Here is a 19,241-nt window from a genome sequence, read left to right as displayed (position 1 = left end):
AAATGCCTGCAGCTCATATCAAGTGAACATCCCCACGGTGAATTAAACCGGATTTACATTGATGCTCATCCCAATTTATGGACACAAATTTAGATCATTTTTATATATTTGTATCCACACATTATCTAAAAGGAGGAAGTACGGGACCTCAAAGACTATACAGAGGCCAGATCCTTCCCTTAATGAGCAGAACGCGGTGCTGGTGACTGCGGAGAGAAACAAACCCCCTCAACGAGAAGACACGTCCAGAACCAGATCTGCATCGACAGGTTGGGGCGGGTGGAGGGAAATGGGGACGACAGGAGAGGTGGGTGAAAAGAGGGAAGAGACAATCGTGGAACAACAAATACAATTAAAGTTAACCATCACAACGCTGTGCAATAATCCATTCAATTTCATTTACTCTGGTCTTACTTTTATACATTTCATTCCAGCAATTTTCAATCTTTTATTTACTTTCCCAAATTTCCATTTGTCAACATTTGACAAACTATAGCACAAAGGAAAATCTGTTTGGTTGATTTAACCGTTTTCTGGAATAATAAAAAAAACATGTATGAAATGACATATTATAATTATAGGCTCAGTTCCAAATATTGTTTCACATTGTCATTGTTACTTTATAACTGATGATTAACTATTATTGTAATTATTATTTTGTTGATATGCTCCTTTCAAGAGGCAACTATTACATTTATGTCAGTCCTGGGAGAGGAATCCCTCCCATGGGGCTCTCTCTGAGGTTTCTCTCCGGTAAAAATGTTTATTTTTAGTAGTTTTTCCTTACTCTTGTTGAGGGTTAAGGGCAGAGGATGTCACACCTTCTTACATCCTATTAGGCAAATTGTGATTTGTGAATATGGGCTATACAAATAAAATGATTGATTGAATTATTGTTGTAATTTATTCATCTGCTTTAAAGATGTTAGGAGCTATTTACATGTTATCAAAATCATTTTGATCTGATCTGCACTGTAAACTAAAACTAAACTAAAAAGGTTGTTTTTTCTTTCAGTGTTTGTGACATTTAGTATGTTTGTTTAAAAGCATTTTTAAAGATAAAGATTTGCCTGATGAAGGTCTTGTACCAAAACATCTCCGAATAAATCTCTGACTGCAAAGTAAACAGTGTGCAGGAGTTCTTTCAAAAAGATAAAAATGACCAGCACTCATTGAGCCAACTGGATCCTGACATAGCTGTTGATTAAAAATCCATCTACAGGCCCAAATCAAAAAAAGGTTCACTAGAACAGATAACAGCACTAACTTTGTTTATTATTTAATTTATTTCATCATCACATAAGGTCTGTAATAATATAAAATAATATAAGAAATCTATGAAATAATCCCATACAGCCCTGCACTATGAGAGCTGTGGGTAAAGAGGCGGACTGGCAGCAAGTCATCACCCCTACTTCTGCTTGGTAGCATTATATCCTGTGATGTCAGCTCAGTGTTCATCGTCTCCACCATCACCAGTACTGTACTGTGTATGTCAGTCTTTTGCACAGTTATCTGCATACTTTTAGTTCAGTGATGTTGTCGACTTTCACGTGACGTTCCTCCTACATCCAGGGATCCTGAGGTGACTTTAATGGAATTATATGAGAAATCAACAAGGAAGCAGTTCCTCTGGATGACACTATTTACAGCCAGAATGACAATCAGTGTTGGTGTGGTGATAAACAAGTACTGGTCTCTGAAGTGCCATGAAGAGAAGTCCTGGTACATCTCGGCTTTGTTTCATCACTGGGGTTGAAAGTTGGTTAGGAAGGGTTCTGTGGAAACACAGTAGGGTAGATTTGGCTGTAGTGATCAACAAAGTGGACCTCCAGGCCATCAGTGATGTAGTCCGGCAGGTCAGAGAAGTCCTTCTTGTTCTCCGCTGGCAGGACCATGCAGGTCACACCAGCACGACGTGCCTGACAAAGACAAGAGGGTCCAGGTTAAACTTTGAAGAATGATATGCACATTCATTAGATATTTACATGAGTTTGTTTGATTCCAAGGAGGATTATTGAAAACACTCAAAGAGGAATCATTTCATTCTTTTGTTTCTTTTTCCTTTCTGTCAGTTTATGTTAGGAACTGATTTAGTTCCAGAGGACGCTTCATGAAGTCTGTCCTCAGGTGATGCCACTCAAGTCAGTGTTGGTTGCAGCTGATGACTATGGAGAGAACTTGCGTTCTCTCTCTCAAGGCTACATTAGCAGCTGTTACCATAACATGAATCTCTGACTGAACTGTGAGCAATCAAGGTGCATCGTGGGTAATGTAGGTTCCAGGTTTTTTAGAAGAACAATGCAATAAATAAAAAAGACGCTATCTCTGAGTTCTTTAGTTAAATGCCATGCTTCTTTTCAAAACACAGCATATATTGAACTTGAAACAAGGTTTTTACATGAAATGTGATAGATGTAAGAAAAATGTGTCAGCTGTGTGTGTGTGTGTGTGTGTGTGTGTGTGTGTGTGTGTGTGTGTGTATGTGTGTGTGTGTGTGTGCGCGTGCGCACGCGCTGTACTTACAGCGATAGTTTTCTCTTTGATTCCTCCAACTGGCAGTATTTTGCCGGTCAGGGACACCTCACCAGTCATGGCTACGTTCTGACGCACTGGCTGCTTGGTTGCAAGGGACAACAGTGCTGTGACAATGGTGCAGCCGGCACTTGGTCCATCCTTAGGAGTCGCCCCCTAGATACAAGGGCCCACAAGTTATAAAGCGTAACAGCGGCCGCACACTTTTAGAACGGCTCTGGTTCCGGAAATAAATGTGATGTTTAATGTTATTCATTAACATTTCAGGAAATTCTTATAAAGAGATTAAAGCCTGTAACTAATCCGACCAGCTACAAGATGAACGGTGACTATTAAGGCCAATTTATGCTCGAGCGTATTTTGTAAAACGGATAGATAAGACCGTCCTATCCGTCGTGGAACGCCCTCTCCGAGCGCTTCGGACAGCTTTTCGTACACCTCTGATTTTTCTAACTTCTCCGTGTTGTGTCGGAGAGCCCGCGGACAGCTCTTGGCTGTGATTGGTCTGCGAACGACATCATTTCCGTATGTCGTCATTTCCGTACGACGTCATTTCTGTTCGACGTCATTTCCGGACCTGTAACTTCCTGATTCACAATAAACACATAAACAACTACGATTCTACGATTAATGTGACGTGTGTTAAGCCAGGGGAGTTGTCCGGCTGACGGTGGCTCGTTCGAGCACTGACGACATGTGTGCACCGTCACACACGGTTAGAACGAGCTTTCAAAACGGCGCTAGCAGGCTAGGCTAGCGTGCTAGCAACCATGCTAACTGCGGTGGTAACAGTGCATAACCCCGCCGTCACGACTTTAATTCCACTTCTATCATGACACTGTTTCTATAATACCGCCAGGTTAGAAACAAACACTGGGTAGTAGTTAGTGCCGGGAGTCCCTGCTGACTGTGTGTGGAAGCTGGGAGGGGAGCTAGCTTCAAGCTACACAGAGCTTCAAGCTGTGGAATCAGCAACACAGTTCGGAAACAAGACCGGGGAACCGCTGCGCTAAGAAACGATTACATCAGCATTTTGACCCGCTGGGTGTCACTTTATTTAGTTCTGTTAGTTGCCATGGTTCAGTGTGTGGGAGGCAGGCTGACAGAGAAATATAAACACAAGTGGACTTCTTCTTTCGATAATTGGGGTAGGCTTCTCTGAGCTCGTCTTCCGTTGCGCCACCTATGGGTTTGGCGGTGAATTTTATTCGACGTACAGTGGTCGGAGAAGTAAAAATCAAAAAGACTCTTCGTCTCCCGCTGAGCCCTCTCGGAGAAACGGATACGTAGAAGTATATAAGAGCCTTTACACATCTGATTTAGAGCTAAAAAATATTGGATTTAAAAAAATATATATATATTTAAGGTAACAGACTGTGTACATAATAATTTTAAGAATGATGAAACAACTTATCCCATAAACCTTAGCACATGATCCCTTTCCGATGACTTCCAGCACGCTTCTTGAATTTTGGCTTGTTGTAAATATAGTGTTGCAATACATTGTACTCTTGAATGTATGCATGTAATGATTCACAAAGTATTGTAGAGACCTAGTGTTGAGCTAGCTGTGGGTAGTGCTGTACTTCTCCTTCACGTTGAGATATAAACATGTTTTTCTTAAAACACAGTCATACAGAGTTGTGGTTTTCTACAGGAGCATATAACATTGTTTCACAACCTGTAGCTTGTGGTAATTTTAATTTAGATGATACGACAAAATGGCTGATAATGAAAATCTCTATTGAGAAAATGAATTGGATCTTTGCTTCCAAAAACGACACTGTTGAGCTCTATTGACCAACAGGTAATAATGAGCGCTTCTGGCAGCCATCATATAGTATGTGTTTGATCCTTTAGGCACTTCTGATATGAAAATATCTAACAAACAAAATGTATTTAGTAGCTAGTACAGAGTAAAAAACAGCAGCAACCATTTATGTACAGAACAGTATCACCATAGTTACCTCAGGGACATGTAGATGCAGGTGGGAGTTGACCAGAAAGTGGTTTTCTGGTTCCTGGGCCATCAGGAAGGCTCTGGCAAAGGTGGAGGCAATCTTTGCACTTTCTTTCATAACATCTCCCAGTTGACCTGCAGAGGAGCACCCACAGCTTTAAACTGCAGCGTTCACATCTGGTAAAGCCATCAGACAGGTGCAGCCTGCAGTGTGACTCAGTGTGTGACTGTCTTGACCGACCTGTGACCTCCAGTGACCCCTCCCCTTTAGGGTCGTCTGGTCCAGAAGGACGGCGCAGTGAAGTCTCAATGAACAGCGTCGACCCCCCTGCACAGAGGACAGAGTGCAGACAGATCCTCAGGATGTTTTTATTGTCTATTGGTTTGTGTATGTTTGTGTGTGTTAAGGTCACATTCATTTACCAGAATCCTGAGACAAACTCAGGCCGAATTAAAAGAAAGATTAAAAGGTTGGACTTCAAATTAGATTTATTCATACGTCTGATTTTCTTTGTCCCCACATGACTAGCAACAGAATCAGTCATAACCGAATACTTTGGAGCACCACAGGAAACACAGAGAAGTGCATGTAGATGACTTTTGCAATCTAGCTCAAACAAATATCCCATGTATTATTTGATAAACTCAGAGAATGGAAGTCTGCGACCTATATTTTGGTGTCAGCGGCAGAAAAGTGTGAGAACCCAGGTTTAGAAAATAATTGGCTTTAATTTAGCTATGATTCTGAGACTAAAACACCAACAAACCTGTGTTGTTAAGAGAACCTACATGAGGACAAGATGATTTCTATTCTGTTTTCATTTAGTTGCAGAGAGTTCATCCATATTGAAATGATTGAGTGAGTGTGTGCATGTCTCACCCATTGAAGTCCATGCCAGCCCCATAACAACTCCTGGTGGGGTGACATCATACATTCGATCCACTGTGAAAATAGGTTTACCCACGTAGTCCTGCAGGTTGTCAGGAGTAACAGTCACTTCAGCTTGTTCACCGCTGACTATAGAGAACGCCACCTTGCGGAAAACCTGTCAGACGGATGGAAAGGCATTATTCTCTCTCACACACACACACACACACACACACACACTCTATATTTCTTTTTGTCACACAGAATCTCATTTCATTTCCAGAAGTACCTTTTTCCCACTGAACACCAGTGACTGTAAGATTCACAAAGCAGGGGATTTTATGCACTAGCCTCCTCTATCCTCACATCCACATCAAACCCCCGCGCTACCTGCTGCTCCTATAACAGGAGGATTTAGCAACTAGGATTCAATTTTTGTTGCTGACTGGGCTCAAAATCTTTGTTCTGAGTAGCCCGGTGTTGTGTGAACTCAGATTTTTAAAACTATTTTACCTTTTCCACTTGTTTCTGCAGGTTCCTGACTCCAGACTCTCGGCAGTACTGCCTGATGAGCAGACTGAGTGCGTCAGATGAGATGGACGACTTCTTGTCAGTCAGACCACACAGAGCAAGCAGCTGGGGGACCAGGTAGCGCTGAACACACAGAGAAACAGAAATTCAAAGCAGAATGTACTGGCAAGGTATATCAAACTTTGTGACTGAAAACTGTGAAAAACCTTATTATAAAGAATAAACAATAAAAATATTAAACAGCAAATTTAATGCAAAACAAAATGACGACATTAAAATTGTGCACATTTAATTTAAAGTGCTTTCCACAATAACAGTAATTCCACAATTACAACAGCCTTTCATTTGCCATTTCAGTGCAGAGGTGGAAGTTGGTGTTACCTCAGCGATAGCCAGTTTCTCCTGGGCAACATATCCAGACACATTGATCATCTCCATCCTGTCTCTGAGAGGCTCTGGGATGGTGTCCGTCACATTGGCCGTGCAGATGAACAACACCTTCATTGGAGCCAACAGAAATGTGCAAGGCTTAAATGTAGAGCGTCTGTCATTTGCTAGGGCTCTGGCACTGCACATAAAGCGAGCACACTCTTACCTTTGACAGATCCACAGGAACATCTAGGTAGTGGTCGAGGAAGTTAGCGTTCTGCTCAGGGTCCAGTAGTTCGAGCAGTGCGGAGGATGGATCTCCCTGGTAACCACGACCCATTTTATCCACCTGGCAATAACAGGTAGGAAAAACACAATCATTATTATTAATAATGTCGTCAAATTGCTTTATGTCTCAGGAAAAAGCTAAAATCCCCAAAAGTCAGAGAGACAACCCAATTGCAACAAGCTTCAGACTATTCTCCATTCTCCACAGTATCCAGAACATAAGGCACAAGGATTGGGTTGTTGTTGATTATTCTTTGTGGTTTCATCAATACAACTGACACCTTTCCCATGACACATTTAATCCATAGGTGGTTTCGTTCTACAGTCGCCAAAGTTTGCTCATTGTTGGAACTGTTGGATTTCTTCAACTTTTGTAAGGTCCCGACCCCAGTATGCAAAGTGATTTAAATAATGTATATATGCTGGGATTCTGCGTTATACAAATAATATTGACTTCAATATATAGATATTTATATACCATATTACCAGACAATATGTCTCACTGGCTTTGGTGAAACCCTGACAATAAAACGCCATCCCCTGGTTCTACGGACCAGCTCCTCTACTGGTATCTGAAGTTAAAACTGATCCTGTTCATTGCAGACAGTAAATACTGTACCACATCAGATTTATTTTATTTTATTTATTTACTCTATATCAAATTTGATATAGAGTTTCATTAATCTCACCACATACAACATCACCACCACCCTACTGACCTCATCGATTAACACCAGAGGGTTCTCTGTTTTGGTTTTCTTCAGGCACTGGATAATCTTTCCTGGCATCGCTCCAACATAAGTCCTCCTGGAAGCAAACACACAAAATAAAATTGAAGAACTCTGATATTGTTTTGTGCCAATAATAAAGTCTTATAATTCAGAGTGTTGTCTGCGGACACTCCTTAGAAAGGATTTCCTCTATGTGTTTTACATTACACAGAAAGACAGCAGTGTCACTTAAGGGCAGAGGCCAGAGCAGAGAGAATGAATCTTCAGTTTATTTTCTACTCAAATCATGGCAGATGGATAAACTAAACAATAATTTGAATGCAATGCATTTATCCACACATTATATTATATGTTGAATTCTCTCTGGCAGTTGTATCTGTCCAGCAGGGATGCACCTCACATCAGAAGCAGAGGAGAGAATGAATGATTGATTGGTTTATTGTAAAAGACCTGCAGACAAGTTTGAGGGCTTAATGTAACAATTCATCAGTCCAACAGTATGTCATGATATTCTGATGGTTTTTGTAGCTGAAACATGTTTGTCAATGAGGAGACTCTTTGGAATAAGGTTTTTACAAACAGGTTCACAGTCATTAAATGTAGCCTCTAGCAGCCCAAAAGCATTTGTGGACTATATGTGACACTTTTACTGTCATATTTCACTGCACCTCTATGGGAACTTGTCTCAATGGCACTATTGTTTATTCATGTCTTTTGAGTTGTATAAAACAGGTTTAATGTCATGGTACTTCTACAGAATCTGGTTTGTGCATGAGGTTTATTTTTGGCAAAGTTTTTATCAATACAAATCAAATTAAATGATTATGATAATTTATCAAAGTTTTTTGCTTGAAATGTGGTACACATGAAATGTTCAAGTTTTTAAAGTCTCTAAATGTGATAAATGTTAACGTTTAAATGACCCATTGAGTTTTGGTTCTTTAAATTTAGCTTTTCCGGTAAAAATTATACTTGTCAGTCTAAAAGATTTCTGTACATGATACTGATAGTGAAAGCTGCCATCAGGTATGATGTAAGTATAGTCTTCCAGACCTGTGTCCTTTAATCTCAGCCACATCAGTCATTCCTCCCACGCTGAACCTGAAGTACTGTCTGTTGAGAGCTCTGGCAATGGAGCGAGCGATGGAAGTCTTTCCTACACCTGGGGGACCATAGAAACACAGGATCTTCCCCTGGGTGGAGCCACGCAGCTGACTCACTGCAATGAACTCCTGAACAAGGAAAAAGACAAAGCCGGGTTAATTTTACATGAAAAATCTGTGTGGATAGATAAATGTGTGTGTGTGAGCAATTACCAATATGCGTTTCTTAACATCGTCCATCCCATAATGATCTTCTTCTAGAACCTCTTTCGCTGACTTCAAAGATAAGTTCTCATCACTATAGGTACCCCAGGGCATGCTGGTCAGCCAGTCCAGGTAGTTCCGGGTCACACTGAAAAAAACAAACAGAGGTATCATCACCAAACGCAGTATGCACATCCTTCAGTTCAGAATATTTTTATATTTTTTGTTTGAAAGGGGTAATCCCTTTCAAAGAAAAAAGCCTCAGTGCAAAATGTGTTTATTATTTATCCAAATTTCACATACAGAGGACAGAGCTTAGCGACAAAGAGATCATCACTAAAGCATCCATGTTCTTTTTACCGTTATTTGTTCTGTTTCCACCGAGTGTCCCACCAAAACACACCTGGAGTGTAACCTCGAGTTCTGGCCCTTGAGTGAGAACAAGGGCCCCACTTTTAAATCTGAACTAGTACAAAATCACGATAAACATTATCTCTAGGCACTTTACACTGTAGAGTGAGATCTTACAATTTTGTAGAGTTACCCAACAGTGGTTTGAAAGCAAGTGTATTTCAAATGTGACTAAATCCACTCTTGTTACTTTACCAGCAGAAAAAGGTCACTGCTCTAAAGGATTGTAATTAAAGAATCATGGATGTTTTGTAACAAGCAATAAACCAAGTGCCATCTCCCATTTTCCTTTAAAAGCCAGGTGAGCGTTCACCTTGGTGGATTGATATCATCATGGCAGATTTGCCAGGAAGTAAGAGAGAACCATTTCACTTCAAGCCAAGACGAATAATCTGTGAGTGCAACATTCAGAGTGTACACATGTTGTGCACCTGCTTATGTGGGGGAATATTATTATGTTAATAATGCACCGTTGACCTCAGAGCAGGTTCTTGTTGATCAATCGTGCAAAAACAATGTACCTGAACACTCCTCAATATAAGACACACACCCACCGGTGCTCAGATGGGTGCAACTACATTTACAAGGACATTACTATGCAAATAACGAGGACTAATAACAACTAAAATAACAACTGTATTAGTTTGAAACTTGCAGAGCCAGAGTGCCACTGACACAAATTATCTTAGACCAGACTCAAAATCATCTTATTACAGGAGAAGTTCTAGATCTGCAGGGTTAATATGTGCATGTTAAACTGCTGCAGTTCTGACTTTATTGCCGCTGGCAGCCAATGAGTGGTACACTCAAATTTTAATATAGTTTCTTCTGAAGGGGGCATTAGATGAAATCTCATGAAGAATCCAAAATGGAAAAGGATTATTATCTGTGCAGAATGAACGTCCTCAACAAATTTTGCATTTTTGGAAATAAGTGAGGCGGGGGGGTCATCGTAACATTAGGAATCATGTTCCATAATGGTTACTGTACAAAGTTAATAACATAATAAGTCAAAGGTTATTGCAGACAAGTAAAACAAAAAAAATCCAGAAGACCCACTTGAACTCTGACGAGTGGTTGTCCAACAGTCCCAGCTTGTTGAGTTCTTCATTGATGACTTCCATGATGTGGGGCGGGACAGTCCTTTCTTTTAGTCTCTCACGAAACTTCTCCTCAATGGCGTCTTTGTCCTCTTTTTCCAGACCCAGCTCCTGAAAACAGCCACACACTTTGTTTTATTCCAGAGACCTGCTCCTTAGACCTGCTGGAGCAGGTACTGAGATTATTCACTGTCCTGTCTCAGTATTGTAGAGCTTCATTGCAGATAAACGAGGTAGGAAAATCGCAAAGTTTTCTAACTTCACTCCATAGACAGTTTATGAAGAGCTCTGCAGAAAAATCCAGCATGCGTTACACCCTTGCAACTGACAGTATATTGTAGAACTGTTTGAGGAGGACTCCCTAATGACAAGGAATAATTCTGAAGTAGACAAGAGAATAGGGGGCGCGGTCATTCTTGAAAATATAATACACATTTGTTATTAATAATATTTAAAGGAGGAATAAAACAGTCCACAGACAGACACACAGATGGATGGACAGACAGAAAGACAGACAGACAGCTCTACCTTCTTAATGATCTTGAGCTGCTCCTGTAGCAGGTACTTCCTGTGGGTCTGCTTGATCTTTTCCTCCACCTGTGAGCAGAGTAGCAACACAAATCAGTGACTGATGAGTGGAGCAGTTGCTGATTAATGTTTACAGTACATGTTTGATGATGACCTCTGACCTCTCGGCCTAGTCGCTGCTGCAGTCTACTCAGCTCATACTCCTTCTTTAGCAGAGAGAGAGCCTTGTAGAGACGCTTTGGGATCTGCAAACAACAACACGTGTCAGAGATTTCACAGCTTAAAAGGAAGAACTTCAATAAATACATTTGTAGATAGGTAATATTTTCTTAAAAGGAGAAGCAGCCAGAGTATTAAGTATCAGATCATTTTTTTCCCTACTTCTGCTAACGAGCAGCACACGGCCACTTCCCTGAGCCTTTATAACAATCTGATCCTGAACAGCCAACTCCCAGCCGTAGATACAACAGCTGTATGCCTGCAAGTCGCTCACATTGATCTCCTCCAGGACGTCCTGTAGTTCATGTGACTCGGCCCCTGTCAGAGCTGCTCCCATGTCACTGAGGTAGATGGGATTATCAACCACCCTCTGACCAGCCTGCATCATCTGTAGGACAGACTCCCTGAGACACACACAGACACACAGACACACAGACACACACACACACACACACACACACACACACACACACACACACACACACACACACACACACACACACACACACAAACACAAACACACACACACACACACACACACACACACACACACACACACACACACACACACACACACTTCTATTTTAGCATTGCTACTTTAGGATTTGGTTGTTTGTTTTTGGGTTACAGTTTTTCCACACTAACTGTCCAGGATGCAGGATACTACAAAAATCTATACAACATATTATTTGAAACAATAAAAGGAAACCTGTGTTTAAGGTTCTGTTAAAGAACAAATTGAAACTGCTTTGGCTAATATTGACGCAGGCCTGCAGGCTGTGTGTGTGCTTGAGTATGAAAAACATGTATGACTTAAAGGAACCAAGGACAGACTGTGACAGATGACTGAGTAAGTAAATAACGGGTCTGACCTGTACAGTGGGTTGAGTGCAATGATGTCCCTGATGGTCTTCACTATCTCTGCTGTCAGTGCCTGCAGACACACACACATCACATCCCACAAGTTCACAAGATTAACAATGAGTGAAACACATCATCTCAACGGAACACATATTGTAATGTGCGTTTTGTACCTTGACCTCCTCTGTGACAGTGAATTGCTCGTGTTGAACATTGTCCACTTCCACCATCAGAATGTTGGAGGAGGTGGGAGGCTGGAGCTCTGGGCTCAGGTCTGCGTCTGAAATCTGACCAAACACAAGGGGGTTCACACCACAGCCATCAATGTGCAAATCAACATAAACTCCAAATGCTTTCACTGCCCTCTTTTACACACACAGTCGTGACAGTGGCTTAAATCTAAACTGGACAGATTTTTTTAAATAGTGGCTGAATAGATCTATTAGATCACTGCTGTATGTGTCTCCAAACCAGTCAAACCACAGTTTATTCATGTCTATCCAGACTCATTTAATAAACAGTATGAATTGAAAAAGGAATTGAAAAAATACCTATTATGCTCCCTTTTGGGATTCATAATTATAATATACTTGAAAAGGTATAGGGTTAGGCTTACCCTAACCCTATACAAATACAATTTGATTGATTGAACACATTAGCTCTGTCTCCAACAGGTGGATCCTTCCGGCCCGATCCATCCCAGGATTTAGTGCACAATGGTGACAAATCACTTTTCTCGTGGGGCTGACAAGCGATGAGACTTCCGATGCTAAAGCATAAGGCTTCAACTCAACTTAACAGCTGACGGTACATGTTAAAAAACCAAGGGGCATTCAAACTTTCTTGTCGTGTCCGAATGCAGCTCTGTTGCTAGGTGACAGCAGTAAGCAGACCTGTAGACCAGACTGTCTCATTTCAGTTTGGCCTTCGGGGTTAACGCGGCACAAGAAGACTGCCCCCTTCGTGGTCCATGGCAGCCCCTGAATTGCGACACAACTATTGTGTGCTGACTCACAACCATCTGAACCAAGAACTGTATCGGAAACACAAGCCCAGAAAAATACATCCATAGCCACAAAGCTAAACCAAGCATTTTCTAGACAAGGTGAAGGTGTTGATGTTGAAGATGCATCCTCTGCTGAAGTGTTAGTCTGGGTAATGTTTGAGGGTTATTCATTTAGCATGCAAGGCTCGTGTTACACACCTTGTCCTCTAGCTGCTCTGCCACAGACCCTGGTTGGTCCTTACGGCTGCGTTTAGATTTGCGTCTCGGTGGAGGTTTGGACTGGGGCTCAGGCTCAGCCTCTGACAACACAGGGGCCGTTGCAGCCTCGTCAGGCTCCACCTCCAGCTGTCTTGATATCCTGATCCTGAAAAGTGTACAGTAGTGTAGTGTACGTATAGCTGAGGTGGTCTACACATGGTACAGGGGTGGGCGATCTGACCATTTTATATTATGCTGAAAAACATTTAAACATGATCTGTCGGCATGGTGGACGAGGACCAGTAATGTGGCAGTGGTTTGTCTCTGCATAGTAGGGGTGCAACGATTAGTCGACGTCGTCGACAAAAATCGATGACAAAAATAGTCGCCAACGAATTTACTCGATGATGAATCGTTGGTTGCGTTATAGCGCATGTTTCTCGTGCCGTGCAGCTGAACTAAACGTCGTTTTACCGGAGGTGCTGATGGAAGTAGTTGAGGAGTTAGCCATCTCGCTTCCTTCCTACCTCTGAAAGTCGCGCATGTGCAATAGCGACAGAACATGGACCAATGGCGGCGTCCGCTGCATCGCGTACCAGGAAGTAAAAAGTTCGGGAGAACTTCACTCTTAACATGGCCCTAAAGAAACTACCTGCAATATCTGTACGGCGGACCTGCTCTCCATGGAAGCAGGACACGCACAGTTGAGGAGGAGGCACGTTTGACATCGTAACAGAGATGATGCAGACTCGCCTCTGTCAGATGTTATATATACACGTATATACCTGCGCGCAGGAGTTTAGAATCTATTACAAAAATATGGTCTAAACTTTTTAAGAGTTTTAAAGCAAAATGTTATCCTATTGCCTGACAAACGTCTTTTTTTTATCACAATTATTTAGTCCGAAGAAGAAGAGGTTTTGTATGTTGATGTTTTTATTAATGTTATTTTCCCTGTCCTTTTTGTAAACAGGAAAAATGGATACTTGATTTTTAATGTATCTTTAGTTCCAGCACTTGGCCTGTTCTTGGTTTACAGGAAAAAGGGAAACTTGAATTTAAATTTTTTTTTTTTTTTTTTTGGCACTTTGCCTGTCCTTGGTTTTAAATGGACAAAAACTTGATATTTCTTTGCTTTTGTGTTAACAGTACCCTAATAGGCAGCAAAGTTTATTAAAATATATATAATATCTTTATAATAATCTTTATTGTCTTTATTTTCAGTCATCACATGCCTCGAACAACCTCAAGCTAAATTTAAAAGCTGTTTGCTAAATAAGAGCAATTGAGAATTTGTGTCATTCATAATCCGATAAGTCGATTAATCGTTTCAATAATCTGTGACTAATCGACTATCAGAATAGTCGTAAGTTGCAGCCCTTCTGCATAGTCAGATATTTCTCAAAACAAAATTAACTGTCAGGCGAGGGTCGACAATGCCGTAGGCAACATGACAAATCTGTTCAAACACCATCGTTACAATACAAATCATGTATAAATACTTCAGTTATAGTGATCAAGTATCCGCTTACAGTGTTTACATATTATGTTGTTTTACCCAGTCTGTGTTTACACGTATCTGAGTGAGTGCATGTGTCTTTAAGCAGTTTCCATTATACTACAACTTTTTCATGCAAATAGAAAAAGTACATTTCAAATTTAGGAAGAAAGATCGCAATTCAGATCAGGGATTGCTACTGAATGTTAAAAAGAAGTTTCAGTCCCTGATAAAGGCGATATAACTTTAGTCTACAGATTTTGTTCCAACAAACCCCCCTTTTTACACAGAACTTCTAGTCATCAGCAGCAGTAGTGTTTCTGACCTGCGATGTCCCATGACAATCATCCTCAACTTGTCTCCCAGGTCCTGCATCTCATGAATCTGAACAAAAGTCCCTGTAGAGTAGACGGCATCAAGAGACTCCACCACATCTGACTCATTACTGGAACAGAGAGAGACACTCGTTACTACACACACACACACGCACACAGACACAAACACACACACACACACACACACACACACGTGCGTGCGCACGCATCACAGTCACTGACATACTTACATAATGTGTGGACACAATTATGAAATGAATTTGTTAAATTTTTTGTATTTGTATAACGCTTGATTTCTTGTCATAAAAACCATGATACTGTGAGGTTCTGATTATGAAATAACCTTAATTCGGTCAATTATGAATGTGTCATCATAGGCATCTTACTTATCATCCCTCTTCAGGAAGACTCCAGCGTACGGCTGAGCCAGACGAACCTTCCTCCTCAACAGCTCCATCAACGCTTTGTTCTTTACCTGACAGGAAAGGAGACAGACGCATCACACCCAGACTCACACTCAGCAGCACTTGAAAATACTTTACCTGAAATGTCATGTGATTCATTTTAAATGTCCTTTGTTTTTATAATGTAATTAAGCAGATTTTACTCATCCTGTCTGTAATTTTAACTCCTGCATGTTATTTTATTATGGATTGGCAATACGGAGGGAGATTTTAGAGTCTGGAAAAATCATCACACGTTAATACAGCCCTTTTCAGAGCTGAATAGTATAAACATCTGTCTAAAAGGTCATCTGCTCAAAAGGACATCTCACACCTTTGTCAGCTTGTCATATAACACATTCTATGAGAATGTGTCTCCAAATGTGTCAAATGTGTCTCCAGTAACCACAGTGATCAGATCTCACTTCCTCACTCTACAAGCAAATAAACATGTACATCATTTCTATTCAGATCACAGGATGTTTTAATCCAGTCTGACAATACAGAGGGGTCCGTTGTTGATTCATTTGATTATGTGTGTGTGTATGTGTGAGTGTATGCGAGAGAGAGAGAAAATTTGGAAAGACAATATGGGTGATGAGCATTAACAGTGTGTCAGTGGCCACAAAATAATTTGTGTATGTAAAACACAGAAGTGAACTAATCACAAATCAGCCTCCAGGAGTGTGACCTGCGAGCGTTGCTGTGGGATTGCATCATCCGTGGTCACTGAAGGAGATCGGCATCTTCCTCACCTCTATGATCTTGATGAAGCGGGGGAACACCGGGTTCCTGCTCACAGCGATTAGCGGCACATTGGGAAACACCTCCGGGACCATCATGGGGGTAAGCGCTGTCATCTGAGGTCCGCTGTACGGGACTCCCCCGTCTCCCCCAGACTCCTCTCCCCCGGAGCCTGCACTCTCCCCGCCGTCCTCCCCGGAGAAGCCGGCACCGCTGGCCCGGTTCCCGAACATCCTGTCCTGAACCATGAAGGGCCGAGGTGTCGGTGTGACAAGATCGGTTTGGCTGCGGAGCACGGAACCGGCTCGCACCCACCGGTGGGGTCTGAGGGTCAGCCTGCAGCCAGCTGTCATTGCTGTGCTGACGGGAACGTGAGAGCAGCTCACGGTGCTGGTGTAGAACCGTGGCGGCTGAAGGCGGGTCAGAGCTGAAGTGTCGCTGCTGGGGGTCCGGCTCCACCTGGCCCAATTCACTTTGACTAAAGCCGGATTTCTGTGCATCTGTCTCGCAGCGCTCAGCATCTTCATGCACGCCGCCATGTTGAATCTGGAGCTTTCTGCAGCATGTGACCAACCGTCCTCCGTCAACGTTTGATGACGTAATATTGCTCTCACAACACAACGGCCGCTGTTGATGGGTGGATGACATGACGCATTATTTTTCTGTAACTAAGTGTGAATGTCTATTTAGATGCATTTAACCACTTAAACAACACATGGATGTGATGCATATTATGGTACTTTGTTTTAAACTTATGATTTTGTACGAAATATCTGTTATGTTTTGATTATATTTTAAGGTGAATACGCAAAATGTCCTGCGGTGTGACCGTAACATAGGTGAAGCATTAAACTTACATATTAACAAAATAAACCAGAAATATCTGGAGCAGGTAATAACTGCCTTGGCATTATATTGTATATAACGACTTTATTAATATTAGGCTTTAATATGCACAAAACTAGTATATTAGTTTTTACAGCAAAATAACTTTCGTAACACAGATGCTGTCCTGTGGCGTGACATGGAAAATCAGATTTTTGAATCGGCAGTTACATGGACAACTAGTTTATCCCACTACCAGGAAGCCCCCCAGATGTTGGAATGTACTGTGTATTTTGAAAGGTGACTGTTAACCTCTGATTTATTTCATAAATTTCACTCTTTCTGTCAGACAATGAATGTGTCATTTTTGGAAAGTCCTGTAGTGTGACGGCTGTAGTTAAAAATTTGTAAAAAAAAAATTGTACAAAAACATTTTAACTTTTTTTTAAATTTTTATTTAATTAAACATATTAAGGTTAAACTGTGTTATTATTCAGTTAGCATAATAGCTAAGGTCAGTCTTGTATAGCAATCACTTAAAATGGCCACAAGGATGAAAATGTCCTATATGAAATTATACAAAAAATCCACAGAACACTAGCAGTTTAAAAAAATTCAGCATCTGAACATTATAATTTCATACAACTGTAATCCTCATTAGAACTTTATTAAAAAAATACTGTTTCACCATTATTTGTCAACTACAATGATGTCAAACTTCTGCTGTCATTTCTACATTAACTCGGATAGTTCGAAATACAATGAAGAAGCTGGAACTTATTTCTCAACTCAGTAAAGGAATTTAAACTATTAAAAATGTGTGAGTCATCCCTCTTGGATTACAGGAAACTGCTATTATAGTCCAGGCAAAGTAGCGTTTTACGGCCGACTAATTAGGGCTCGAGCACTGACAAGGATTATTTATTATTATTATTATTATTATTATTATTATTATTATTATTCAGGCAAATTAATTGGCTTTTTGAGGGCTATAACATGCTCAATTTCTTACCAAAATTTGCAGAAAGTTAGAAAGTGGTGAAAATTTACGTATTCTGAAGGAATTTTCAATGGGCATCGCAAAATGGCTCAACGGTGCCCCCCCGAGACCCCTGGAACGTGTTCACATTGACCGGTCTTCACAAAAATCGATATACAGGTGAATCATGACCAGACAAACAAAAAGTCTTTAGGTGCAATTGGGAAAACACAACAGGAAGCCTGCTATTTTGCATTTAGTGGCCATTTTGGCCATATTCCACATTTTTACTTTGATGTACTTGTACCAGGGCCTTCATCGGATCAACTTCAATTTCTATCTATCTTTGTTGGGGTCTTCTACCTGTTTAATACCTCTTTTTCATCCTCTCACCCTGGGTGAAGAAGAGGTCGAGAGTTATTAAAAGTCCTGCACAGTGATTGCAAACTCACACACTTGATTGAATAATTCAGTCTGATTTGACCTCATCTCTTTCCCCTCTTAAGAGAAGTAGGCTCCAAAACAAGTCTTTTTTATAAGAAAATAAGATTGGGACAGTGTGTATAGAAGAGAACTGTTGCACCCATTTCTTGAAAAAAGTCCAATTCCATATGTCCCAGTTGGTCGATTCTAAATTTCCTGTAAAGTAAGTGTCAAACCTCAAAATATAGCTTTCACCACGACTTCCTCGCTCTTCCTCTCCTCTCCTGTATTTCCTGTTTTGAAGAGCCTGTTTCAGCACAGCGGTTGATCAAAGGGCAGAATAAAAACCAGCAGTCGTGACAGACACTGCTCCGCAATCATAAAATATATGGAAACGTTTCTCAGGTAGGAATAAAAATCCATTTGCTTTCCCTTCGCCGTCTTTCCACTGTCTCTCCCCAGTGGGTAAAATACACAGTAAAGAGTGGAGGCTATTTTATCAGCTCTCTGTAGACGCTGCTGTTCAAACACAGAGAACCCTAGGAACATTTACCAATTTCTCTTACTGTGGATTGTGCATCAGTCAGGAATTCTCCATAATTCTGAGGAGATCTTTTCAGTAAAAAATACCAAAGACACCAGATATGACATTAATTATCAACAAAAGGATGAAATGGTGATAGAATAGGAATGGCACCCGTGAGAAGAAACAGGGAAATCATATCAGTTGGTAACCTATTTACTTTTAGCTCCGTGTGCAGCAGGGGGAATGAGCACTCGTCGGGAAAACTGCACCACGAAGACGATGAAAACAAAACAGTTCTTTAATGAAACATTATTTTGTATTTATTTTTGAGCTCGTCCGGTATTTTCTGCAGCTTCCCCCCTGCACTCAGTCCGACCAACGCCTTCAGGCTTACAGTTCCTCTAAAGCAGAGGTCTTCAACAGGGGGTCCGCGGCCCCTAGGGGGTCCGCGGAGGTACTGCAGGGGGTCCGCGAAATCTTTGGTTGATTAGACAATTTTTTAAATTTTTTATAATTTTTTTTTTTTTTTCTCAAATTTAATTGTCTTTCAATACAC

The 19,241-nt window shown here is 41.1% G+C and overlaps 1 protein-coding gene across 1 annotated transcript; it reads right to left on the bottom strand.

The window, feature by feature from the left end:
- Positions 1–1,267: 1,267 nt before the first annotated feature.
- On the bottom strand, positions 1,268–16,501 carry lonp1 (lon peptidase 1, mitochondrial). Its single transcript, XM_061077647.1, has 21 exons — positions 15,944–16,501; positions 15,132–15,220; positions 14,736–14,855; positions 12,913–13,078; positions 11,882–11,995; positions 11,720–11,781; positions 11,122–11,251; positions 10,790–10,873; positions 10,629–10,697; positions 10,060–10,211; positions 8,599–8,737; positions 8,336–8,514; positions 7,271–7,358; positions 6,490–6,612; positions 6,276–6,392; positions 5,877–6,017; positions 5,376–5,541; positions 4,737–4,823; positions 4,503–4,630; positions 2,527–2,691; positions 1,268–1,922 (listed from the first exon to the last, which is right to left on the bottom strand). The coding sequence occupies exons 1-21, from the start codon at positions 16,469–16,471 to the stop codon at positions 1,767–1,769; spliced, it is 3,003 nt and encodes a 1,000-aa protein (XP_060933630.1). The 5' UTR covers positions 16,472–16,501; the 3' UTR covers positions 1,268–1,766.
- Between the last annotated feature and the right edge of the window lie 2,740 nt (positions 16,502–19,241).

This window comes from Limanda limanda, chromosome 9, assembly GCF_963576545.1.
Source record: "Limanda limanda chromosome 9, fLimLim1.1, whole genome shotgun sequence".
Taxonomy (NCBI): Eukaryota; Metazoa; Chordata; class Actinopteri; order Pleuronectiformes; family Pleuronectidae; genus Limanda; species Limanda limanda.
Note: the sequence above shows the minus strand (reverse complement) of the source record. Positions and strands in the feature narration are given on the sequence as shown.